The 27,242-nt window shown below is 36.5% G+C and overlaps 1 protein-coding gene across 3 annotated transcripts in view; it reads right to left on the reverse strand.

Moving 5' to 3' along the window:
* PNPLA8 (patatin like phospholipase domain containing 8) overlaps positions 1 to 26,995 on the reverse strand; it is a 33,901-nt gene extending 6,906 nt beyond the window's left edge. The window contains exons 1-8 of one of the 3 annotated variants that reach the window (XM_056482389.1): positions 26,787 to 26,995; positions 24,534 to 25,738; positions 23,490 to 23,639; positions 22,147 to 22,298; positions 21,324 to 21,418; positions 17,915 to 18,086; positions 13,172 to 13,229; positions 10,793 to 10,987 (exon numbers count right to left, since the gene is read on the reverse strand). In XM_056482389.1, coding sequence (XP_056338364.1) covers positions 10,793 to 10,987; positions 13,172 to 13,229; positions 17,915 to 18,086; positions 21,324 to 21,418; positions 22,147 to 22,298; positions 23,490 to 23,639; positions 24,534 to 25,649 — 1,938 coding nt within the window. In that variant the 5' untranslated portion in view covers positions 25,650 to 25,738; positions 26,787 to 26,995. Of the gene's footprint in view, positions 1 to 10,792; positions 10,988 to 13,171; positions 13,230 to 17,914; positions 18,087 to 21,323; positions 21,419 to 22,146; positions 22,299 to 23,489; positions 23,640 to 24,533; positions 25,739 to 26,437 lie in introns of all 3 variants that reach the window. The other 2 variants (XM_056482391.1, XM_056482392.1) reach the window with 2 other exon arrangements.
* Positions 26,996 to 27,242: the final 247 nt, after the last annotated feature.

A 27,242-nucleotide genomic window follows, 5' to 3' on the forward strand; every position in this document is an offset into this window, starting at 1 on the left:
CAAAGACAAAGTGCTGGAGTAGGAATGCTAATGCAAGGAGATACTGGAAAAGGGGGCAAAACTCTCCCAATGTCATCATGCAGGAAAGCAGCAAGGAAAAAGGCTTTTTAAAAATTTCTAAATAAAAACCAGATATTTCTAAATTAAAAATAGCAGAAGTAATCAAATAAGTTAAATATTAAAATGGAAATTAATAATAATACAACCCCAAATTTGCTAGTGACAGCAAAGCAGTGAACTCAGAGACCAGGATATTGTTTTGAGTCTTTTGTCAAAGGCTTTCCAGGTGGTAAACATTGAGATGTTCTGTTTTATTTCTTTTTCCCAGACTAAGCCAATTAATTTTTTTTTCACAGATTTTTTTCCACAAAAATTCCTTAATGCAACAGTAACCATATTTTTAGGGCTTGCTGGTAGGTAACATGGAGTCTAAAGCTGTAGCCAGTATTTTCTATCAACGTTTTGATAGTTGCAAAAGGGTCAGGCAAGGCTTCCCTTGTGTGATTTGACTTACAGACTCATAGGAAAAATACATCTTTTGTAAACAAATGCTCCAATAAAAACTCTGTTGGAGATACCCTGCTTGCACAGTTCTAGAGATAAAGAAAGGCCTGGTTAAACACTGAAAAAGATGGGTGCAAATTCTACAATCAGAAGGAAAATAGGTTGGGAAGTCTCAAAGAAAGAGTTTCAGAGCACTTGGGAACACAGGACTTTCTGAAAATCTTGTCCTATTTAAATAATTATGGTGAATGGGCATGAAGTCACCAGTGACATACTTAAGTCAATACTTTGAAAATAATTATTTAAATATAAGATACTAAAATTCAAAAATCATACCATACTTTACCATGGGAGAGCAGTTGTTTCTCACAAGAACATTATCTACATTCATAGGCCTTCATTGCATTTCCTAATTCTGTCAGACTCAAGTTGAATCTTATAATTATTCTGCATAACACATTGTGTGCTGCAGTTTCATTTAAATGATGCTAAACTTTGTGAAGAAAATAATCTAGCATTGAATGAAGGATATATAATGTATGAAAGCCAAGCCTGATATTTGGAAGCTGAGTTTGTTGGCTCCATAGTAACCACTTCACCTCACTGCCTATGCAGACATGCTTTGCATTTTAGTTCACTCTTACAGACTTGCTCTGTTGTTTACTTTCATTGTCTTTGTGAAAAAGCAGAGAGAATTAGTACAAAGCTGTTCCAGGACAAGACACACTAAAATTCTGAATGGATTTCTGCAACGTATTTTTTTAAATTCAGTACTTAAAGTCAATATAAATATAATAAATATGCAGCTTAAGGACAAGTCTAGTTGCTGCAAATGAGGAGTTTGAGGAGTTGCTGCAAAGTAATAAGGGGTTACTTATTAGAAAAATAAAAGAACTATTTTAAAAACGTTTACTCTATTTTCCATAAGTAAATGGGTATGCTTTGCCACATCATTCTATAAAATCATCTCAATATATTTATGTATGTAGCAGCAAATGTCCTCAGAGTAGAAGACAGGAATGAGAAAGGGGAGGATTCTTTCACTACCTAAGGCAGTAAGGTCTATCAACACAGGTAACTTCAAGATTCACAACCCAGCCTAGTCCTCTCACTGCTCTGGGCACCCAGAGCCATTATGAAAATGTTAATATATGTACCCTAAGCTTTAAGGCTTGCTCATTCAAGAATCACTGGGCTAAAAAAGTTATAGTTTTTGACAAATGCTTTGAGAAAAAGAAATTGATACATTCAGATTTAACTGTACAATAAACTAGGCTCCGATAGCATTCAGGACAATACAATACAAAGATTATATGATTACACTGTTCCGTTACATGTGTACGAATATGTTTGAAATATACATGAATTATGGCTCTACTCTTGGGAGTAATCAGTCAGACTGGTCACAGTACTACCAAGGATGAAACTGATGAAGGGCTTCCAGTAAGACAGGAAATCTTTATTTTCCTTAACAAACTATTTGGCAAAATATATAAAGTTTTATAAACATGAAACAGGACGGAAGCAGAACTGTTTTCTCTTCTTCTTGCTGACAAGCAATGGATGGTGGTGCCAATATTTCTAACAAATCTCTGTCTAAAATACATAGTGATCAAGAACGATTTGTTTTAGCTTCATTCTAACAGTGTGTTCCACTTTGCTGTTTGAGAAAATTTTCAAAATAACTTCAATCATTTTTTATAAAGCATACAATGACCTACAGTTGTCTCCTTATACAAGTATTTAATCCAATTTCTTTGTGAAGATTCACCCTTGTTTTATAATCATGCTAAGAAGCAGACTACTGGGTCAACTACATACAATTATAATATAATCTGCACTATGCTGATTCCCAACAGAGGCCCTAATTGGTGACAGATATAAATGCAATCCTCCTATACATCAGATTTCTATTACAGAAAGAACCCATTCTCTTATTTAGGGAGAAGCAGAGTGCTCTTTTAGATTCCTGAAATAAACATCTTGTGCTCATTATTTTGAAATGCTGTTGCAAAATTATGATTTCTCTTTAGACACTAGAAAAAAACCCAAATTACTTGTCATAAAGAGTGTAGTGAAAAAAGGATTTCTCTTGAACTGGCATTAGGAAAAATTCTAGAAAAAACATTTGTACAGAATATGAAAATGCAATGCATTTGTATTTATTTTATTGGATGACAATAATATTAAATTTCCATTACTGCATTCTTTTACAATTAAAGAAAATATGAAGGTGCATTAGCTATATTTGTACTTCTACCACAACAGTTACAGAGAGACTTTATACTGAGATCACGTGACAAAGTAAAAATATAAATCTAATAATGTCTGAAAGTTCACTGAGAAGCTTTCTTTTCAGTTCAGCTGTTTTCCCATATAGTATTTATCACTTCCCCCCACTAAAAACTAGCAACATCATAATATAGTTGGCATACCCCTAAATGTCATTATAAATGCTTCCAAGAACTGTCAATACTATTGCTTTTATGTGCAAGACATTTAATAATATATTTTATATTCAACAGAATGAATGTCTGACTGAGGTAGACCCTAGGTGATTATCTTGAATTATTAACTCATCCTAGCAAGTCATTAATTCCCAGAAAATGACTAGCTGCTCTGAAGACATCACTGAATTTATGGGTTTATGTCAGATTCGTAAGATGTATGCTTACAGGGTACTGAGGAAGTGTGCTAAATATTAGTAGACATCATAAAAGAAAGAATTATTTGGCAATAAAATATATTGTCAGATATTTCATTAAAAACGTAAGTTGTGCATGACAGATGTAATTACATTAATTCTGCAGCTAACAACACACATCACAAAAACAGTATGTATTTTAACTGTGGTTCTCAAATGATAAATTGCCTGTAATATTAAAAGCAAAGATCACAGTGTGTAACCAAGAAAAAAATGGGCCCATGGCTGAATCTACACCAATCACTGACACAGACCCAAACTCAGGTTCTCTTACAATACCTGTGAAGCACAGGCAAACTTCAACAGTCCAGTTAAAAACCCCCAAACCGAACAACCAACCAACAAAACGCCCCAGCCCATGGAACTGAATAAAATCCTTCTGTATTCAGATGTTGCCAGGACACTCAAGTCTAGAAGTTTTGTCCTTGCTGACAACATTCAGTTTGAGAAGCATGTAAACACTCTATTTGCTATGGCAGAATATACTGAACTAAGAAGAAAGCTCTAGGAGCTGCACAAAACAATTACATTAATATAAAACCTCTACAAGTGAACAAGGAATCCCAGATATGGATAAATCCTAATATTTGTGAAATATGACTAAGTTAAATATTCAAAATTTCAAAATTCTTTGAATTTTATTTCCCAAGATAAGAATGGAAACACTTAGACACAATACATTTTTACATCAATGGTAATGCTATTACTTATTGATATTAGTTTTCCTAATTAATTGGTCTACATTTTAGCTGCTAGCTTATGAATGTAGGTGGCTCATGATTGGATCTATCACTTATAAATGCTACTTAAAACATGTTGGTCATTCATCTGTTCAAACCAAATATAACAATCAATGCTGTAAGCTAACTCTACAGTCAACTTTCAAAACTAAATGTTTTATGGACTCCTCTAATTTCTCATTATCTTTCATATTGCAATTTCGAACTAAAATTGGATTTCCAATTAAATCCCTTTTATTTATAGAACTATGCAAGCTACTTAAATTTCTTAAGACAATTTTATTCTTTATATGTTGACTCAAACATTAGACTTGGTTTCACTGCATCTGAAACAAAGTATGTTTGCAGTTAAAAGTATTTGATCCTAAAATGGACAAAATGTATGAGATAAAGTGAATTCATTACTGAAGATAATTGCTGTGAAGGGTTCAGGATTTGGACGTGAACTACCTAGTATCTTGTATCCACACTGGAGGCAGGTGGATGGGGAGAAAGAACTGAAAGAGAATTCTGCACATTCACAAATTCCCTAAATTGAGAAGTACATGGCTAAATGAGAGTTGGTGTCAGAGCCATTATGAGAAACCTCTGAGTAGGGAGCTATCACACAATTATTTAAATCACCCACATATAAAGTTGCAGTCAGAAAGGCAAGTGTAATTCTAAGCTGTATCTTTCTCTGAAAAAGGAAACACATCATACTGTTAAGATAGCACATAGAATACTGCATTCCAGTCTGACCAAGTTAGTTCCTCTGAACTTTATTTCTGATTTGAAAGTGCTAATTTTGACTCTGCTATATCATTCAACGTTGCACAACGTGTCTTGGGTCATGCCAAAAACACACTGAATAGCCCCGTTTCAAGAAAGATTACTCAAAATGCAGCAGGTGCAGCAGAAGACCGTTAGGATGACCAAGAGAACAGAGTCTATTTTGCAAAACTGAGACAGACTGGCATATCTAGACTAAGAAAAAACAAAAGGATCAGTGTTTATATAAAAACATCAGACACATTAAGCACCACACCACTGTATATCAAAATCAAGCTTTCCTTGAGAGAAGAGGAAAAAGTATATCAATGGAATCACTACACCCTTGGGCTTTTATTCGCAATGAATATTGCAAAGCTATTTTCTTTGGAAATATGGCCCCGTTTAAGTCAGTGTTGGACAAATACACAACCTAGGAAAATAAAATCTTTAAGCTATCAAGCACCGAAAAAGTTTTCTTTTTTATCTAAGAAATGGTGGCTGCAACATCAGAACACAAATGCAGAACCTAGACTGTCTATATAGAGATTACTGAATGGACTCGGTTCACAGTTTTCCACTCTACACAGCCTCCTCTGATTTTACAAGGTTTGTTTTATAACAAATATTAGCTGGTCAACAGTGTCACTGAAGATACATGGACTCAGAAGTCTAAGCAAAATAAACAGTTAAATGAATACAGCTTATTTGAGAGCAAACTTTTGTTTCTCCTTTTAAATAAGCACTCTGAAGATTACATTAGGACAACATCATTCTGAAACAATTGAGATAAAAATTAGAATGCTTCCAAGTTAAATGCCTAAACAACAGACACTCTCAATTTCATTATACTAAGCAAATCTGCCAATAATATGTTACTTAGCAAGCCTCTGCAGGGAATGTTTCAAGCTCTGCAAAATACTACTGGTACAGTAACACAGCAATGTCACAAAGGCTGGTAAACTGCACAGGGCGTGTCCACCTTCAGAGCTATTATCCAAACCTATAGAATCCATAAGAGAGAAAGAAACGCAGATATCCATGTAGCTTACGTGTTCCAGTAAATTCTCTTTTCCTTAAACAGCAAGCAACACTGCCTTGAGGGCTGTAGGCAAATGTGTATGGCAACAAGTAGAGAAACAAAGAAAGAGTTGTTTCTATCATTGTGAGAACAAGATACACCTATTAAACTGCAGCCTGCACAAGCTCTGGCGCATACTGATCACCATGGCATATCCTAAGAATGAAAAGAACTTCAATGTGACCTATATTCTATGTCTTCTTAGAGTCTGGGAAGCACCCTTGAATCTAATTTTAAAAGCTACCATGTAAAACCAATTAGGGTAGGATGCACTAAGCCAATCACTTGTGAAGTCCCCTCCTGTAACAAGCTACAAAGATGAATTGGCTTTACAGATTTATTACCTAATAAAAGGAAAGGGAAATTTTGAAAAATATGTAGAAACCAGAATTATCTTAATGTGGCTTAAAATTTTAGTTATATCATCTTATTGTACTACATATATTTTTAATTTTTAGGTTGTATTCTCATCACACATCCTGTATTATTAAAACTCCACTAAAAGACTAGGTGCCAATTTAACTGCTTTACTATCTGATCTTGCTCAAAGAAAACACATTTATTTGAACAATATTATACATCAACATCAGCACTATAATAAAGGGAATTGTAATACAACAATGGAATCATGGGAAGCTGTCAAGAAAAAGTGATCAAGTCCTTTGTATTAAATTGGGCATACTTCATTTGAAAAAAAATCTGTGGCTTTGTTGAATTCACCACCACCACATACACAATCCCTGCTGCCCTTTGAATTAATCCTGTGGGATGAATTTAGTTTTTACTGTAAAAGCTACTAAATGAAGTGTGCATAATGATTTTCTTACATTTTAAATTGCTATTTTAATTAATTTAATTAATAATTTCATCAGCATACTTTACTGTCTACTGAAGTAACATAACAAATGTTTTTCATGCTAAAGGGGAAAAAAAGGAAAAAATAAAAATAATAGATATAAGAAATAACACCCCACTGTGGGAAGTAGAGGAGGAAAAAAGTCACTGGCTGTAGCAGGACCGGGAAGAGGTTAAGAGCCTTCAGTACTTCAAAAATACATTCTAAAATAAAGGAACTGACATGTGGCAATACAGCTTCTATCATGTAACATCATGACTTGGTCTCCCTTAAGTTGTAGGCTTCCTGGAGAAGCATGTTACAGGGATTAAATCCCTTTGAATGTTAATGTGTTCCTCTTTTGAACCACAAAGAATATTAATCCTACTGCCCTCATCTACCAACAGCTGCACTGTTTTTATCTACTTGACAGAGCAGAACCAGATAGCATGGCATGATTGACCTGAATGTAAATATTGCTATTTGCAACAACTGATGGCTTTTTGCAGAAATTTAACAAATCATGTCATCAGCTCACCTGCAGAATAAATAAGTGTTCAGGCACCTAGAAACTCTTTCTAAATAATGACATCAGAAAAATTGTAAAACAGATTTATTACCTCATTAAAAAAACAAACATGCTTTACATTGAGAGTGCCCAGTACTGAAATGTTTCCAGTGAAAGGGCATGCATGTGTACACAAATAATGTGTATTGTATATAATACACATAATGTGCATATATAACTCTACAGTTACAAAAACACGAGTCAAAGCCAACAGTTCTGTTCAGCCATGACTCCACCATAGACATCTAGAGTCATACATAAAAACTTTAAGAATTCATCTCAACCCTACACGTAACTCTCATTCAGATACTTCATACAGTTTGTGAAAGGACTCTGATTCCTACAAAAGCTAGATCATGTAAGACATGAAAATTCATTAAATTTCCATTATCAAAATAAGCATTTGCACCCATTTGAAGAGTATTCAGTCAGATGAAATGCCAGAGTGTTTCTCATTCAGATTTAAATGTACAACTAATTGATAAGCTAATATGGTACCTGGTTTCTATATAATACTTAAAGAGTCCTAAACTTCAAAGCTAGGAAACAAATATTGTACTTAGTATTCTGAATTTTCACATACTTTTTGGATACCTCTGTTCTTGGAATTGTTTAGAAGTACCAACACTTCAGAGGCTGGTTATATATAAACTAGTAAGAAACTAGCACAGTTAATGGCCAGAAAACAGATTATGGTGATTAATGGAAGCTCCCAATCAAGAAAAAAATACTTAAAATACCATCTTTCTGACACTGTACTATAATTTTGAAGCCTTCGGCATAAATTATTATTTACACTTAATGCACACTGTGCTGATACATTTTTCAAAAATCACAGTACCATCAAAAATGCCTAACAATGTTATGCTTCATTTATTCATGTTCAAAAGCAGTTCAATCTGTTAGACAGTGTACATACAGAAAAGAGCAAGAATTTCCATACACACTTCATATATACTACTGGCCAAGGAACTTAAAATTACACTTGTACTGCATCTTCAGAATAAAGATGCTTAACAAGAACCAACTATTCCCATATTTATGATAAGAACTATAAGAACAAAAAGTTACCAATATTAACTAATTTTAATTAGAAAGCTATTTTAAGAAAGAATATTTAGGATTGTATCTATTTTAAAATGTATTTATGCATATGTAATTCTTTCAGTTCACATTGGATATTTCAGCAGAGTTAAAAAGCTTGAATATCTTGCATTTTCCAGTGAGGTATCATGAACTCCCAGGAAAATAAGGGTAACAGTCTGCTGCATGCACAGAGGCTTTTACCCAAGGGTTAAAACAATGCAATGGATTTATAATCTCTGCTAAAAAGCCACATGAAAACAATTATGGAGCATTTGCTATCTAGTAACTTGTTACCTGGACATCCAAATACCCCCACACAAACCAGATAATTATGGAAATAGCGATGTGTTAAGAAAAGTGTAATCTGAGGAAAGAAAAGCATGTCAGACATGAAAGGTGATTTCTGTAAGAATTCAAGTGTTTAAACATTCCTGGCTGGGGAGAAGAGATACTTTTCAGATTATATGAAAGAGTTTGAATCCAAAAATTTAGCATCTACTATTGCAGTTCTACTAGTTCTTTAGTTCTTTACAGCTGACAAAGGTGAATTGCATCCTAAGCCCTTGCTTTCTAGTAATTATAATACATCAAATAGAGAAGAAAGCTGAACTTGGGAAACAGGGTTTTTAAGAACAGATGGAAGGGCTTTGTCCAAAGACTCTGGAGTAAGGAAAAAATAAAGTAGACTTCATTCCAGTCCTGTGTGTCTGAAAATACTGGATCTGATCTCTATTTACACTAATTATACATTCTCTAGTCTGGTAAACTGAACTTAGAAGTGAACATAGACGAAATAAGTACCAGCCTTACTGCATTTCACACAAGTCTGGCAATTCAGAAACTATGCTAAGATAAAGAATTGTATTAAGAACTGTGTAGAAGTTATAAAATTATGTTTTTTATTCAGCTATCTTTCATGTAAAAGCACAGATCAATTTCCCGGTACTTTCAATTCAGGGAACAAGGGGGTGGAAAGGTGAGAAGAGAAAGAAAACTTCTTTAAATAGATTAACACTGACCCATCCAATTAGTTAAGGAGTAGCTTGGAACAGCTCCCAAGGCTAAAGCAGCTCCCTTCCCAAGTTTGCTTGTCCAGATGGAAGATGAACACGTTTCAGGATTTCAAGCAGTGTTTTGGCTTGGAATCTGATATGTTACTCCATTTTTAGGTTTTAAAACCCCTCAAAACTTATTTGCTTATTTTAGATACTACTTGATTAAAATGTTTTGAGGATAACAAGATGTACCATATTGGGAAGGTTGTGGGGGGCAGTCAGATAAAGGATGGGGGGTAAGAATGTCCTAAATAAAAAAAATATTTCATCACTTTATAAATGTTGAAACAAAATATGGAAATATGCTGTCATTTTTCAGGTTAAATTGTAGCGGTTTGTTTTCACCAATGCTTCTTTTGACCACCTCTTAATCTAAAGAATTTTTCTTTATTTCATCTTATACTTGGATCACATACAGAATTTCTGATGGTGTCCACTGGAAGACTGTAATATCCTTAGCATTGTAATGTGCTTGAGTAGTACTGAAATTTAAAGGCTAACAGATAAATTAGTATACCTTATTAATCAAATATGCTATTTTTTTCCCAGCATTTGAGGCGAATGCCATCATATGAATTAATATGAGAAATGTAACAGATGCTTTCATTAAACTTAAGTGATTCAATCCTATGCTCTCTTTGTTGAAGTTGTCTGGTTCAGTAACCCTTTGCAGTCTTTTCTGCCACACATCTGCATCATGTATTTATTAAAATAAATACTAATAGTTTTAAATTAGTATGCATTGCAAGAAGTAATCTTTAAAAACCTGAAGAACTGCAGAATAATATAGGGGCACTGGAGGACTAAAACCCCATGGTTAAAAATCTACTAAAGAAATTAATTTCCTTTGTTCTTTACTTATCAGGGCCACCAAGAGAGGCTGTAATATAACAAAATAGGATACACTGCTTTATCCTCAAGGGAATTTCTTTTGCAGTTGTCCCCTGAGTTTAATCTTATTGCTGTGGCATCTCTTACTCCTCTGACTAACCCAGAACCAGGGTAAAGCTGAATAAGCAATCAACTGAAAGAATTAAAAAGCAGACCAGAAACTGAAATTGTGCACTAATAAAAAGTATGCTGAAGTGCATAACCTGTTTTTTTCACATTTTACAATATTGTTAGATTTTTAAGTTACACCATCTATTTAGTGAAACAATGCTTAGTGAAATACCAGTTGCAAGTTGGAAGTCAGAGGCAATTTACAACTCATATAAGGTTTCCTTCCGAGCACAGAAGAAAGCAACAGGAGAAGAGCTTAGGTCTGTACTGAGAAGACTAAGATTTTTAAGCCTTTCTAGTTCTGTAAGGGCTATGGAAGCTAAAAATATCCTTTCTTACCCCATCTGTCCTAGATTTCCTTTGTGCTACCAACTTATTTGCTTAGTTTTGATTCAGAGATTCAGACTATGTTTTTTCTCAGGTGTAACATTGGGAAATATTTACTCAAAGAAAAGATTTCAACTTACCTGATGAAGATCACCTCCCAAAACATATTCCTGGAAGTAACCTGGCGCAGCAGATGATGCTCTAATTGCTTGCCACAGCTTATAGTGACAGCCTCCAATATAATGGGACTTAACACCAGGAAGGTGGTTGTAGTTTCTAAACACAAATGCTTTCAGTGGTGTTCCTCTGTTTACAATGGTGCTTACTGCAGCTACCTAGTAAATGAGGAGGAACAAAATTATTTATATATGATGATAATAACCATAATATGAGAATGAAAGCTTCCCACCATATGAAATTTATATATTAATGCACCTCTGGAAGTCTTACTAAGTTCATTATTTCTATACATTTTTATAATGTCTATCTAAATTTTAAAAAGTGAAAGTAAAACACAAACAAGAGACCCAAATCCCTAAAGAAAACCCCATTTTTAGCCTGCAACTAATTATTTCCACTGGCTACTCTGTTTCTACAAATATCTATGATATTTAAACAACATGCTGGTGTCAACTATACGATTTTAAAATACTTTTCCTTTTGAAATAGTATTTAATTCTCAGAAGTCTGTAACAAGCAATAAAACAATGCCATTAAATATGAATGTCAGAACCATCCATCAATTTCTTTCTCCAAGAAAATGATTACTTAATATTGCAACTGGAGTTGTAGAACTGTAATAAGAATCCCTCCTGCACAAGACTCAAACATAAGTCTTTTAAGGTTTTTTTGTAAGGATACTGAAATGTCAGTGGCAGAAATCACATATGCTCATCCAACTGAAAAGTCAAAATGATATCTCCACTGAAAAAACCGCCAACTGTTATGACAAAAATAATGTATCTTACAGATCTAATCACAAGGGAAAAGTACATGTAGTCATGGGTGAGTGTTAGAATGTGCAAGACCTTTAGAGGTGATGCAGCCAGCCTGGCGGGCACTGTCAGAATAACACTTTAGCCAAGGGGGTGTTCAATTTTTTTTTTCCAAATCTTGTTTACTGTTTTACAGAGTAGAAGAGTAGAGTGTTTTCATGAAATGTCACACAACAGCACAACTGATGCTGTGACATCACTGTATGCATTTTCACTCTTCAGCTACTTAAATAATTTTATTCACTGTAAATTCATCCTTATAGAAAACAAAAGCATAACTTCCACATTACAATGTAAAAGCAATACTGCCTGATTCACACACCATCATTTGATGGAGTAAAAGTTTCCTGTTTTTTTCAAAAGGAGGGTTTAGTTCTAAGCACTACCAAAAGCAGTAAGAAAAATAATTGCAGAAAATTTAATAGAAAACTTATTAAAAGGATGCTTTCATTTTTGGCAATACCCACATACACTCCACGATGCAGTCTAAGTTGCAAAGTGCTCAGCACCGTCTGGAAAAACCCATCTTGCCATGAATTTAACAGCAGCAGAGCACAGAACTGTGTGTTTTATTTTGATTTTGATGTGCCTTGTAAAGAGTGCCACCACTGACAGCACTATAAAGCGATTACTGGGAACAGTTAGTTTCAACTCTATTTATATTCACATTTTATTACTGAAGAACATGGAAGGAAGCCAAAGATCCTGGTTCAAAGATAACTTTCAAGTCAACATAGGATAGCTTCGCTCTCAGAAAGCAACATACCACACCAGCCTTTTCATGTCCTTGTTTTAGACATGGACTAGGAATGCAGTCAGTAAGGCACATGTTTCTATGTTTAGAAAAATGTGAATATCTTCCATTTAACAGTAAAGCATGGAATATAGTGCTATGACACCAAAACACCTGTTAATTACAGATTGTTCTGAAATGTATCCTATTATATTTCTCTTCTTTCTTCACACTCTATCCTTCACCAAAAATAAAATGCCCATGCTTTCTCATCTTTCACTCCCATGCTGCTGTATGTAATGCCCCTCCTATGACTTGTTGCCTTTTCTATCACACAGGAAGAGAAGAGATCTTGAGGCCCAAGAATGTGACTGGAGAAAACCAGGTACTCCAAACAAAGTGGGAAGAAACCCTGCCCTCTTGCAACACAGTAACACAGATCACAGCTGACATGATAGAATCTCCAGACACAAGAATTCTTACATGAAAAAAACAAGCTTTGCAGAACCCCAAAATGCCGACCCAGTATTTCCACGCTTACAAGGTTTTTTAAAATCTCTGCATATATTCCAACTAAAAGCAATAAAAATATCAGAAATTACTGACGAAATTAAAGAATCTAATTAAACTGTGTCCTTTAAAAGCATGAGTTATCACATACGGAAGCCTGAAGAGCACTTCAACATTCATTCTGTCTATCCAATATTCTTTGAGGTATAGAATTTACTCAGAACTCTTAAATGTACTCGTGAAATATACAATTAGTATTTACCTTAGAAAATTGTACTTACCTTTGGGCATTTGGACTTTCTTGCAGTTTCAATCATAAGATTTGAGCCCATTTTTTCTCTACAAGAAAGCGTAAAAAATTGAAAATGCTCCATCAGTTTACCATGAACAAAATGTACATTTTTATCATCCCCATTTCTGAGAACTTTGCATTTAAAAGAAGCAATGTTTGTATTTAATTTTAACAATCAGATTTCTGCAACTGACTTCAATGGACCAACATTTCAAACTTTCTAGTCTGTTCAAAATAAGTCTGAAGAGTTACTATAGAGGTCTTGATTCAAGCTACTCAGTTCAATACTTAACAATAAATCATTAGGATTACTCAACTACATAGTTAGACAAAATACTTTCCAATATTTAGGAATCAAAAAACCAACATCCTTATTTAGTCGTTCTACAGAAGTGAAAAAATCACTGTTCTGTAATTACAGAAACAAAAGCTACAGAGAGAAAGATGGCATTCCATATGACTTAGAAGAAAGTTAAAACAGCTGCATCTAGTCTTCCTAACAGTAATCCAATATGCATGTACCGTTCCTTTTTGAGTTAATATTTTTTCACATAAACATCTTTTTATAAATCACACTAATGGTTAGCATCGTAATTTCTCACTATATCAGGGTCCGTATTTCTGTTGCTAACTAGAAAATAGCCCTTCTGCACAGTAGAGGAGACTGGAGCAAATTACCACACTAGTGAGTAATCTCACCTTACCATCTACTTTCATTTGCATACAATAAAGGTATTAAACTCCTACCGAGTGGGTGGTCACCCAATGATTCCTTTAAATCAGCAAGCTTTCTTCCTCCCCTAGAACACAGCCCGCCCAAACACTGTTGGTGCATCTGCCTTATTCTACGACAATGGTCTTCCATACTGCCACATTTTTAAAGTAAAGATATTCCATAGGCTGTTGTTATGAGGTCATCCATCAATTGCACCCATGACAGGAGGGAATAGTGCTTCAACTGTTAAAAACACCTTTACTGACCTACTCAGGTCAGAAGATAAAAGAAGCTTTAAAGGCTACCATAGCAGCAGCCCTCCATGCAGACAGTAGACTGTATGTGCAATTAGGACAATTTGGTGTTCTTCTAGTGGATATCTGTGCTTGGAGGATGGCTGCATATATGCCCTTGACAGGAAGGAAGGAAGGAAGACAGGTTCCAGTCCTATGATGGAAAACTGCTGACACCATTCTTGTACCAGTAGCACAGTTTTGTATTATTTTTGCATTGATTCTAGTCTCTGAATCACCAGCCAGTAGGGGAAGAATGACATTTGCACTCACTAACTGATTACAGAAGAAGACGAAGGCACACAGAACCATGAAGTAGGAATAAAAGAAGTGAGACTGACAGCAGTGAGATATCAAAGACATCTACTGATTTGCATCACTTTCATCTACTTCTGAAATGTCTGTATTAGGTATTTTTCCCAAACCCTGAACACGAAGATTAAAAAAATGCATAAGCAATATCCTCTGCTTAATTATGGGAACCATCAAAATGAATAACTATCTAATCACATCCTGTTTTTTATGAAGGCCAGAAACTGATACTCCAGAGTAGGAACAAGAAATCCTTTAAACTACTGTGCAACTTCAGACATTACAGTCTAAGAAGAAAAGTTTAATATCACCTCTACATTTATTTTAGTTCTGTTACTAGCATTAACACTGTAATTGCATATTAAATAAATGTATTTGTCTCACTGTTAAATTTTCTTTTAGGAAGTTATAGCAGAAGTAATTCCAGTTTATTCACACGTTGTGTTAAAAATAGTCTTCTAATTTTGATTTTATTGAATACTCCCCTGTTCTCAAAGAAAAGAAGATACTGCTAATTCTCATGATCCCTTGCTATCTCAAATAACTTGTTTGCTTTTGTTAAAGACTCCTAATGTGTGTTGTCTTTAGGTCACTGGCTACTTTTTCCCCCAATCTTGCAACAGAAATATTCTATTAAACGGGGAAACCAGGACTGTAAATAATATTTTAAATGAAACTGTATTGTAAATTAATAAAGTGGCATTACAGTATTTTCCGTATTTTCAATCCCAGCTGTCACACATTGAATCATCTTGTTTGACCACAAGCATAGAGATGTTTTATTAAACTGTCCATGACTACACCCAAATCCCTTCCGATATTAAAGTTACTTTAAATCCTGTAAGCATTTTACATTTTTCCACTCATCAGTTATTATTTTACATATCATTTCTTTTGCCATCCTATTTTTCCATTTATCTACTTGTTTGTGTCTGTCTGTGACCTATGTCCTCTAGACATGACCTACTTAAACAACGAGTCTCTTTCACAAACATTGCTCTTTCATTGCTTCAAGTCACTAGTACTGCAACACTTATTTCAGTAATGTTATGAAGAACATATTGCCAACCATATGCTGGAAGAAACATTCCAATGACCTACAGAGTGATGCAAATACTCTGGAGAAAGAGCACTCAATGCAAAAGGCAAAATTTTAACTTTTATCCTCTTCTAACAACAACAGCAGTATCAGGAAACTATGACATCTTTACCAAACCTACAGAAGAGACTTTTATATAATGTGCTGGTATGAAATGTGTTGCCCATCTAGTCACTAGAGAGCAATGTCAATTTATATTTCACTCTGCAAAATAAATACTGAAGTATTATTACCTGTATCCCCAAACACATGCATTATTCATTTTCCTACCAAAAGAGAACATGTAATTTTTATCCTATGCTCCATACAGCGACTGATTGCTTCTCAAGACTATAAATTCCCAACATGAGATTTTAGCTGCTAACCCCCTAGCTGCTCACCAAATTTCTCCAGTGGTTTCTTAAGACAGCATGCAAGAAGAAAATTGTAGATGTCAAAAACAGTCAAAAGAAAACAGAGAAGTTGGAACTATAAGCCAGGTTCTTACAAATGCGATTCAATATAGCATCACATACACTGATATGTTGTAAGTAAATCCTACATAATGCAAATGATTAAAACTGGTCCTCAAATTGCAACTCAAGAAATACGTAAGGACACATGAAATCAATTCACTAAAGTACTCTGAATAAAAATTTTGTTATCCAAAATTAGTTGTCATTTTCTGAAATGCAATTTATAATATATCACATGAATGCATGGAACATTAGCCTGATAAAACATCTACTTAATTATAGTCAGTAAGAATACCTTCTGACAGAAAATACCACCACTGATATTATGGTAGGACTAAACACGTATTACATGTCTGCACATTGTCAGTGGAATGTTCTATTTCAAGCAAGGCTGACAAGTTACCATTTAAACTACAAAATCACACACAGCTCAAGTAATGCTTTTAAATTCAAAGCAAAACATAAAGCAGTTTCCTCACGCTATTACAATGTTAGACCTGACCTTCGCTATTGCTGTAAAGAGATACTATATAACCTTACAATTCCCTTCTTAGTTCCAGGCTCCCACACCACAGGGAAGCCTCTAGGAATCGCTTCAGCAAAATGCTGTGCAGGCACAGCATCTCCCTTCAACATTGCAGGTCACAAAGAAGTAATTTGCTGATCAGCACATTTAATTTTTAATTTACTCTATGGATAATATATTAATTGCCTGCTTTTGTCTATTGCACAGGAGTTCTTTACCTCCCCCATGTGCTACAAGTAGCTGCAGAAAAATAACTGTATTTTAATTAAAGGCATGTAAAATAATTTCACATGAGGTTATTGTGATTTTTCACAAGACTTCTTTTAATTGGGTGGGGAAAGTAATGAGGGAAGACAGAGAAAAATATGACTTCTAAAAAAACCCTTCGTATATCTGAGAAGAAAAGCTCATTATATTAATATGACAAATTTATTTATTTCTGAAAATTTGCAAGAGCATAGAGAAGAAGTGCTTAGAAGTTTTCTCCATTTCATCTAAGAATTAAGATGCTTAAAATTCAGACACTGGTATTCCCACTATTATGTCATATATGTCAAAAAACTCTTTTAATCCCATAAAACACAGTAATCACATTCCCAAAGGAACTTGTTATTACTTATCAGAAGGGACCTTTTACCATTTCAGATTTTCTCAGAAGAGATTGTTCCAGTTCTTTCAGTGGCAGGGTCAACTTATGCTGGTTGGGAAACTACGACATTAGTTTGCTAAAAATTATCAACAATTGAACTATCAATACAAATACAGATGAATAAAACTAAGAAATAAAACCTGTAATATAATAATTCTTTCTAGTGGCTTTTCCTGAACAGCCATCAATGCATGTGAATACAGTCCAGGGGCAACTCTGACACTGCAGATAATTTTTCACTGCAACCTTTACAGCTCATTTCCCTTTTGATAAAAGTGGCAATGGACAAAGCCCTCCAATATAGTAGCAAACATTAAAAATCCCTACTACAGCACATTATTTCATTTCTCACCAATCTCCTTTAAGAAAAAAGGCACAGCAGGTGGCTAATAAAATTTGTAGCAAATCTGCAATGAGTCAGATCAAGCAGAGCTGGCAAGCATACAGGAATATAATCAGAAATCAGTGCAGTAAAGCTTACTTTATTCCCCAGAAATGCAAATGATTACATTAAAAGCTTTCAACATTTTGGTAAACATGAAAACAGCTATTTCAAAAGAATGAGAGTATACGTTAATCCCTTCTAGCTGTTTTAAGAATCTGCATACCAGTGAAGCAATAAAAAAGACAAATGCACTCAGACATTGCGCTAATTATTTTTCATCTGATCATCTTTTACTTACTTGAGCATTTTTTCCCATATATCACTGTCATAAAATGCGTGGTTCCAGCCCATTTTGACTGTTCCAACAATGACATTCTGCTTAAAAACATCTGATCCTAATTTATGGTACAGTTCTTCACAATCATCCAGGGGGATATGGAACAACCCCAACATAAAAGCCAATATAGCTCCTGAAAAAAACAAATATTTTGCAATGTAAAAAGTATCCTGGAGTAAGATTACAAAGATGGATTACCAGTTAACATAGTTCATTAGTTAACAGAGTATCTGTCTTGAAACAGCAAGACCAATTGACATTTATACCACTGATCAAAGATTACAGACTATGTTTTAAAAGAACATACACAAGATATAAAAGTCTATTTTCAAAAATGGAAATATGGGAAGTTGAAAAATTACATTATTTCGTTTTTCAGATGACAATAAGCATATGCCAGAAAGCAAATGAAATATACTACTTTACATGGAAAGAGAAATGAGTAAGAGAAATCTTTGTTTTGGTATTAAAATTTTATTTGGAGCATTATTTGCTACCATGCAAACTCTTAAGTAAGTAGAGACATATTCTAGGAAAATAATAAAAATAAAATAAATGAGATTTCAGTAGTTTGGATTACATTTGTTTGCAACCATTTATAATTAGTTTCATACATGCTGCCATCTAGTGTGTGCCCAACAAGAATGACGACCTACCCATGTAATTCTTAGATATATTAAACTGAAAGGGACACATATAACCTTTAAATCTAGCCGTTCCATACTGTGAGAATGTGTAATTAAGCATTAGGAATAATTAAGACACATGATTTTTTCAATCTGGAAATAAATGCCATAGGCTTGAATAAAATTAATTTTAAAAGGTTCCAATTCTTGAAATAGAGTAAGAACATAATGCATGTGCAGAAAAAACTACATGCAGGAAGTTACATATAGCTTTAAAGCAAACATGACTTCCAAGCCCCTTTTCACTTGCACAATGCCCACCACTGCTACACCTGAGCACTAGAGGACTGATGGTCTCAGTTTCTTAAAAGGTAGCACATATGCTTAAGGCAACCTGGGCCTACTTGGCACAAAGTTTCATCAAGAGGAACTTTCTTAATTGCCAAAGATGCCTCCATTTGAGGCAGACTTAACACAGTAGCAGCAGAGAAACACCATTTTCCAGGGTCATGAAAATCCTAAGCCCCATTTTCTTCCTCTAAACGCTGCAGCACTAGCCCTACAATATCATACATTTTCTATTTTGCTGAGCAGATTCAAAGTATGCAGGGCCTTTTACAGCAACATTGTGCTGATCTCTGTCTGTGACTGCCCACATTTACACCCTCTGACCTCCAATGAAGAGAAGCACAGGAAATATAACTACAAAGACAGTGATGCTGAATTCACAGCAACGGCATTTCTAAACTTCAAAGGCAAAACAACTGAACAACAGTAATAAATACAAAAACTGCAGCAAAAAAGAGAAGTGCAGTGCACAAGAGGCATCCTTCCTATAATTTAATCCATCACTCTTGTAAATGAGTGACTATTGGCATGGGTACTGTCAATACAAACAGAACTGCCAGCAGTGCTGGCAGACATGCACAACCTCACCCAGCCATGTCTTTTCATTTATTATTGCAAACTGGACAACTGCAGACAAAAGCTTGATTGTGTAAACAAAATTTAAAAGAATATGCTAAGTACTTACTAGAAGTCATAAATCCCCAAATTTGAGGAAGAATTAAAAACGAAGTTAGTTCTAGTGGGAGTAAATGAAGAACACGAGGCCTCTATGTCCAAGGCAAAATACCTTTATTATCATTGAAGACACCACTGGAAAAGTACTTTGTAGGGAAAACACCTTCCAAAGAAACAACCACTTACTGCTAAACTAACTAAGGATTTATTTGGAAGACTATTAAAAATGTAAAGCAGGAAACTATATTGTGCCTACAAACGAATTCTGTCTAGGAGTCCTAAACTGTCTTCGCCACTATTCTGAGCCTATTAAGCAAATCTCATTTTATCTACTCATGGTAAATTGTATAGAATATAAGTATAGCAAAAAATTTGAAGATTGTGGGTTTCTAAAGGAAACTGAGCTAGTAAATTACAGCATATCTCTCATGTTAGAAAACAATTGTGCTGCTACTGGTCTAACAATTTCTGAAGGAGATTACTGTCTTAAAGGGAGAAACATGCTTTGGAGCTTCCTGCTTTCTAGGGAGGAGTAACTTATCACTGAGTCACAAGTGTAATTAAGTCTGGGTGGGACCTGTAGACATCATCTAGTCCAACCTCTTGCTCCAACAGGTATAATTAGAATAGGTTATTTGGGACTTGTACAGACAAATTTTGAGTATCTCCACGGACAGAGATTACAAAGGCTGTAAAGGCAATTTCTTTCAGTGTCTGACCATCCCTGCAAGAAAAACATGTTCCCATACCTAATTATAACCTCCCATACTCCAACTTGTCTGTTGGCTTTTCTCCTATCACTATGCATCTTCAAAATTATTCTAGACCTATCTTTTTTTTATTAGCTGAACCAGGATAAAGGTGTACCCTTAGACTACTCAACGCCAAATAAACCCAGTTTTTGCACTCTCTCCTTTAGATGTCATGAGCCCCAGCCCCTTGATCTCTGGCAGACTCGGCTTGCTGCCAGACTCACCCATTATGTACAAAAACATACCCAAAAAATTAAGGGTTAATAGAGGAGCCCATAACAAGGCATTTGTGGCCAAACAGAGACCCTTAAATTGTTGGATATGTTCTTGTCCATGCAAGCCAATGTGAGCAGCTTTCTTTGCTCTAGAGTACAGAGATGACTCATGTCCAACTTGTTCCAGACAAGACCAGGTCCTTTTCTGCAAAGCTGCTTTCTAGGCCGTAAGCCCACCTCAGATGGAAGGCTTTGCATTTGGCTTTACTGAACCTGCTGAGCCATTTCTCCAGCCTGCACAGACCAATATGAACAGAGGGCCACAGCACTGACCACTTCCTCTAATTTAGATCATTCAAGATCTTGCTACAGGCACATTCTGTCCTTCTGGCAGGTAATTAAGAAAGAAATATTGCTGTTAACTTAATCAAGGAAACACAACTCACCCAGTATCAATTCCTGAGGAATATTACCTCAGTAGTCTGTAAAGCTCCATAAATATCTAAGAAAACTGTTTCTGTGTGAAAATTGAAGATTTCACGTAAATTGAAAAAACGACAAATCAGTTTGAAGCCAGAAGTTTACCATGTACTGCCCAAAGTTTTTATTCAGACGAAAAAGGAAAGATTCCAGAAATCACGACTGTACTTTTCCAGCTTACACTCTAAGACAGAAACTGCTAAATTTGTATTTATTCTCAGATGTTCTTTTACTATATTGATAGTAAAACTCCAACTTTTGTCTTAATAATTACCTGTGCTTACGCCACAGATGTAGTCAAAGAGCTGATGAACCGGCTTTCCAGTTAATTCTTCTAGTTTCCGTAGAGTCTGAAGTGCAACTAAACCCCTGAAACACAAAATTCCCCTTCAGATACAATGGTAGTCTTATCTTACATTGCACTAATCCTTTTTCAATCACCTTTGCTTCATTATAACTAATTATAATTTAATAACTGCAAAAAATAAGAATCCTGAATATTTCAGGAAATAAAAGAGCAGCAGAACAGAGTTAAAATAGAATGATGAATACTTAGTATGAATGACATACTCAGGAATACCAAAAATAGCATTCAACAGGTGTAGCCATATTTTTTATAGCAAAGGCTTGGGGAGTGATCAACGTTTTCGATGTAAACTAAGGACAGATTTTAGCTGCATGCCCCCTACACAGCACTTATATTTTGGTCTTACAAGGCTATATATTGCCACCTGGGGCACAGTATTTTCCAGTGTGGGGTTTGCTTGACTTCAATGTATCTGAAATAATGAGAGAGATGCATTAGAGACCATCAGATTTGTGCTTCTCTAGCACGAAACAGTATCTAGCATGCAGCATGTGAACTCTGTTGGCAGAGAGTGAGGTAGCTGTATATAACAATATGAGCACCAAAACAAACACCATTCAAGCAGAAATGCATACAAAAACAATACTCAGCCCTTAGATAGTCAAATGTAACAAAAATGTAACTCATAAATTGCCTCTCTGAGCATTTATTTATCAAAGAGAGACTGAAATTTTTATTTCTAGTTACACTACGAAAAGGTTACAAGTATGTAAAACCCCGGAAGTTTTACCTTGTTCCTCCTCCATCAATGCTGAGGATTCGAACTCCCCAGCCTTTCACAGGGTCTGTATATCCAATCAGAGCTAAAGTTTCTCTAACAGCAGCCTGAAGACTTTCATCATTAGCCTGTCTCAGTCGCAACAGGCATGGGATTAATTTTTCCTATTGATAAATACAAGGATATTTCATTCTAACCATATGTTTACACCAAAATAATCCGTTCTTAAATTTACAAGTGTGGCATTAAAGTAGAAGCAATATCCTAGTTAAACTTGGAAGAAAACTTCTTCAAATCTGTATTTACCCATGTCTTTCTCTTAACAAGGGAAAGAAAGAATGTCAACATTATGCTGTACACACATCAGTAACTACCTATCAGAACTAAACAATCAAGATGATATGAACATATATTGAATAGCTAGGAAAGCTACATTTACCAGTTTAGTTTTATTGACTCAGTATCATACCAGCCAAAATTTGAGTATGAAGCACACGAAGTACAGGTAAAACCCAGATTTGTTTAATAAGTACACACTGCATCAAAACAAGAAATTACTTCTAAGTACACTAATATCAAAACAAAATTTAGAATGCTTTCTCAGAGTATTTTTAAAATGTACCTTCCCACATAGATATATAACATTACAATCAAAATGGGAGAAGTGAGTACACTCTTTCATAATAAAGTAATTCACATATATTTATGTGAATGCCTGACCTGTACCCTGCTCAGATGATTCATCTGGCCTGCACTCCATTCCCGGCTACTCTTCCAGGAATTCTACAGTCTGTGCCACAGGTCTATCACATCTCATGGAAAAATGCACAAGGTTGACAAATGCTGTGATTTAGCTGGTACTTCTAGAATAGTCTACCACCCACCTCCTGGCCTCAATCCAGGGAAGGAAACAAGTAGGACTAGATTACATGAACTAATTTGATGGTTCTCTTGCCATCTCTCCTTTAAAGAGAGCATGTAAACAAGCATACTAAGTACTGTCCATATACAGATCAACTGTACAGCACATTCCCATCTGGCCAAGTGCCACAGAGTACACAGTGTACGACCTTTATCTACCACTGGAAAAAGCTATACTACCTATCCACATGACCATGCCGTATGCTTCTAAATTAAACATCACAATCTTAAAAGCCTTTACCTAAACTACCAGTAGTTTGCATATGAATATGCTTGAACCAGCTAAAAGGAGACACTCAAACTCTAATCTTTGCAACTAAGAAATATGACTAGTCCACAAAAGCACAGAAGAAAGTTCTATGTCATTCTATAACATAATTCTATAACATTCTATATCAGATTGTTTTTTATGTAAGCATCAGAACTATTTGCACCTTAATTGCAACTCCTCTGCTCTCTGGAAATTCTAGAAGATGATAGGTCAGCTCTTCAACCCTGTTGATGCAGACTCTTTGATTAGAGGATCTCCGTAGGGCTTGAACTAAAGCTCGGGTCCTGTTATCAATACTCACTCTTGCAATGATCTAAAGAAGACAAAAAGACAACATAAAACTACTCTAAGAAATGTGTAAAGTTTGTCAAGACTTATTTCAACGTGTTATTTTAAGATTTCTCAGAAGCAATGAACAGCATATTGTACTAGAGATCTCCTACAGGTTCCAAGTAAGCACTGCTTAAATTGTCAACAAAAACATTTTGATTCTTTATTTAGTAAAAACTAAATAAAATTTACAGTAACAATACACCAAACAAACATGTCAGTATGTATTCAGATGGATTTTCAGGGTAACTCTCTGGTATTTAAACCATTAAAAAACCATGACCTTTAGAATTTCTATAACTACAAAAAATAGCACAACTAGATATTTCTGTTATTATGGACTCTATGCATATATGAACTAAATATATTTACCTAAAACACATACATACAGAGGTATGTGTATATATATATACATACAGTCTTATATATAAACTTACATAAACATATCTATACTTACATAAATATTTAATGCTTACACACAAATGTATCAATTTCAGTACACATATGTATTTTTAAGTTTACAAAAAGTAGGCATATATAAAATCTATATAGTTTTATATATGTACTTATTTATCAAAGTACACAGAACCAATCACACAACAGTTTGGGATGGAAGAGGCCTTAAAGATCACTAGTTCAACCTGCCTGCTGTGGGCAGGAACACCACATATACACTTAAATGGAAGTACTTATATATAAGTAAAAGTACATGCACATATGCATGTAAGTATATACACAAGCATATATACACAAGTACATACTTATTTATATGTATCTATGCTTATATGTAGGTATATACACTAGTGTAGCATATATATACACTTTTATAAAATATACATAGAAATAATACATAAATTAACACGAAACAAAGACTTGCCTTTTCTCTCTGAAGAGACAGATGCTTTTCTCTCTCTTCTGCAGTCCTGGCCTCTTTTGCTTTGTCCTCATCACTCTTCTCAGACACTTCTTGTTCTTGCTGTTTACTCTTTTCTGATGAAACAACTTTTGCATCAGATCTTAACTTTGGAACCAATCCACCAATATAGCTGTCTACAAAAGCTTGTACGCTGTTACTGGGATATGAAAGAAAATTTGCAATACTTTTTTTAGTGGAAACTGGGAGAGCAGTATTTGCCTTTTCTGTATCCAAGGTCTTTGCTTCAGTAGCTAAAGTACCTGCCGATTCCACTCTCTTCTCTTCACTTGTTACAGTCTTTGCTGATGAATCAAGCTTATTCCTCTCCTCAGAGTCCTGCAATAAAGCATTCCTTTTTCTTCCTTGTTCCATAACAGAATTATTAAAGTAAGAGTTGATGTGATCAGCTACGAAGTTGTAAGTCTCTCCAAAATTTGTAGAAAAGTAGCTTATATGAAAAAGGTGGTTTTTACTAGATGCTGAAACTTCTGGAGTATCTTGATGAGCGCCACTTGAACTTAGTAACACAGATTCCAAGTTTTCACTTGCACAAGTGGATTTCTTAGCAGCTGGGCCTCTGTTGCAATCGTCCTGAGTTCTGACATCTGTAACTTGTTTATCATTTTCTAGATTTGTGCTGATGTTATTTGCATCTGCACTACTTTTATTTGCTTTACCCGAAGTACCTGAGGGGGACTTTAATCGAGCTATCCGTGACACCAGTTCACTGTGAGTGCCAGATACTGCCTTTGAAACAGATTCTATAGTACTCTTAATTCGTGACATGCGAATGCTCACCCTTTTAAGTCCTTTAGAAGAAGAAATTAAAAGTTTGGAAACTCTGTAGTATAAAAACTCATGGCTATAAATGTACTTGTTATACCAAAAAGTTCTGCTTCTGGCCCACTTACACCAAGGCTCACTTGTATGAAAATCTCTCAGGTGTGCAGCATGATTTATCCTCCAGTAGGCTTTAGGTCTACAGAAACACAGGTATTTGTTTCTCTGCTTCCACCAAAGATTTTTGGGGTTAATCAAAAAGAATAAATAAGTGTCCAAGGATAAATGAACTGTCATTACTTATAAATAATTGCACCTTTTCTATGTTGCTTTCTACTTCATTCCAAAATATATGTCAATAAATAAGTCCTGTAATGTAGTGTTGTCTGAAAAAGAAAAAACAAAACAAAACAAAAACCAACAATGCAAATCCCAAACCAGAAACAAGTTAAATTAAAATCACAGAGTTGTTTAAAAAAGATGAAGCTTATGTATCCTTTTGATAAAGACAGATAAACATTCAAATCAAATCAAATAATCTCATGGGAATATTTACTGCTCGGGACATTTGGTAGCTCATCCCAACATTTCAACACAATACCCCCTAAAGGCCAGTTTAACCTCATCTTGAGCAATATGTGGCACTTCTCAAAAGCACTTAGTGACATACAGAAAATTGACTGTTGTTTTTCCAGTAAATTATCTTGCGCAGACACAAAGTTTCAAATGTCATCATATTACCACCCCCTTCGCAGAATTCCCCACGGGGGAGAAGTGACTCCAATACTTTGAGCAAAGTTCAAGGAAACGCGCCCATTCTAAGAGCCAAGAGCAGTATATAATCCTTTTTCTGCAAAGAAAGGTGCAACTAGTGGAGCAGCGTTTTACACAGCGTATCAAAGATGTGCTGATACCGCACAAATCCATTATTTGCCGAAAAAGCAATCCCAGGCTTCTCCAGCGCTTGAGTCACTGAAGTCACCGGGAAGGGCTGCCAGGCAGGCACGCAGGCCAACTCCTGCAGAGGCCGGCTCCACAGTGACAGCAGAGGCGACACCACCGCGGGCAGCGCCATGGGTACTCACAGTCTCCTCTGCCTACGCTGTGCCTGTCCCGCCGGGTGACCGCCGCGCAGCCGAGCTGCGGGCCCCGGGCCTGGCCGGGCTATATAGGCACGGGGGCGCCTCCGGCCCCGGGGGCAGGCGCGGGCGCTGTTCCTGCCTTGCGCCATTTCCCAGAAACGTTGCCGAGAGCGGCGGCGTAAACAAGCACCGAGTCCGGGCCCCGCTGTCCCCGGCCCACCTCCCGTTACGCGACCGAGCCCCGCGTGCCCGGCACGCGCTATTCGCGTCCTCCCCGTCCTCATACTGCCCCACGACCCGGCGGAGATGCGGCGCGATCCGGCGACGACGCGGCCCGTCCTGGCGGCGGTACCTGCTGGCCAGTCGCTCCCGCCTCCCCCCTGTCCCTAGGCCGCCGCCGAGCGCCAGGCAGAGGCCGCGCCCTCACGAGCGGTGCCGCCCCGGCGGAGCGGGCGGGAGGCGGCGGGGCCCGGCACCACAACACCTGCGGCGCGCGGCCGCCGCACTGCGCCTGCGCCCGCCCCGCGCGCCGGAAACAGCTGGGGCGCGCGCCGGCGTCCCACGGGCCGCCGCGCAGTGCGGGGGGAGCCGATGGGGCGTGACGCGCGACGGCTCGCGCGGCGTGGGCGGGCGGCGCGAGGCCGGGGCCGCGGCTGCTGCGCCTGCGCCGGGGCGGGGCGGGGCGGGCGGCGACGTGCGGCGCGGCACGCGGGAGGGCGGGGCGGCGCCTGCTCCGCCCGGGGCGCGCTCCCGGAGCGCTGAGGGCGGGGGCGGTGGAACGCGCGGGCAAGGTTATCCGGTCCCAGCT

This window comes from Oenanthe melanoleuca, chromosome 1A (genome assembly GCF_029582105.1).
Source record: "Oenanthe melanoleuca isolate GR-GAL-2019-014 chromosome 1A, OMel1.0, whole genome shotgun sequence".
Lineage (NCBI taxonomy): Eukaryota > Metazoa > Chordata > Aves > Passeriformes > Muscicapidae > Oenanthe > Oenanthe melanoleuca.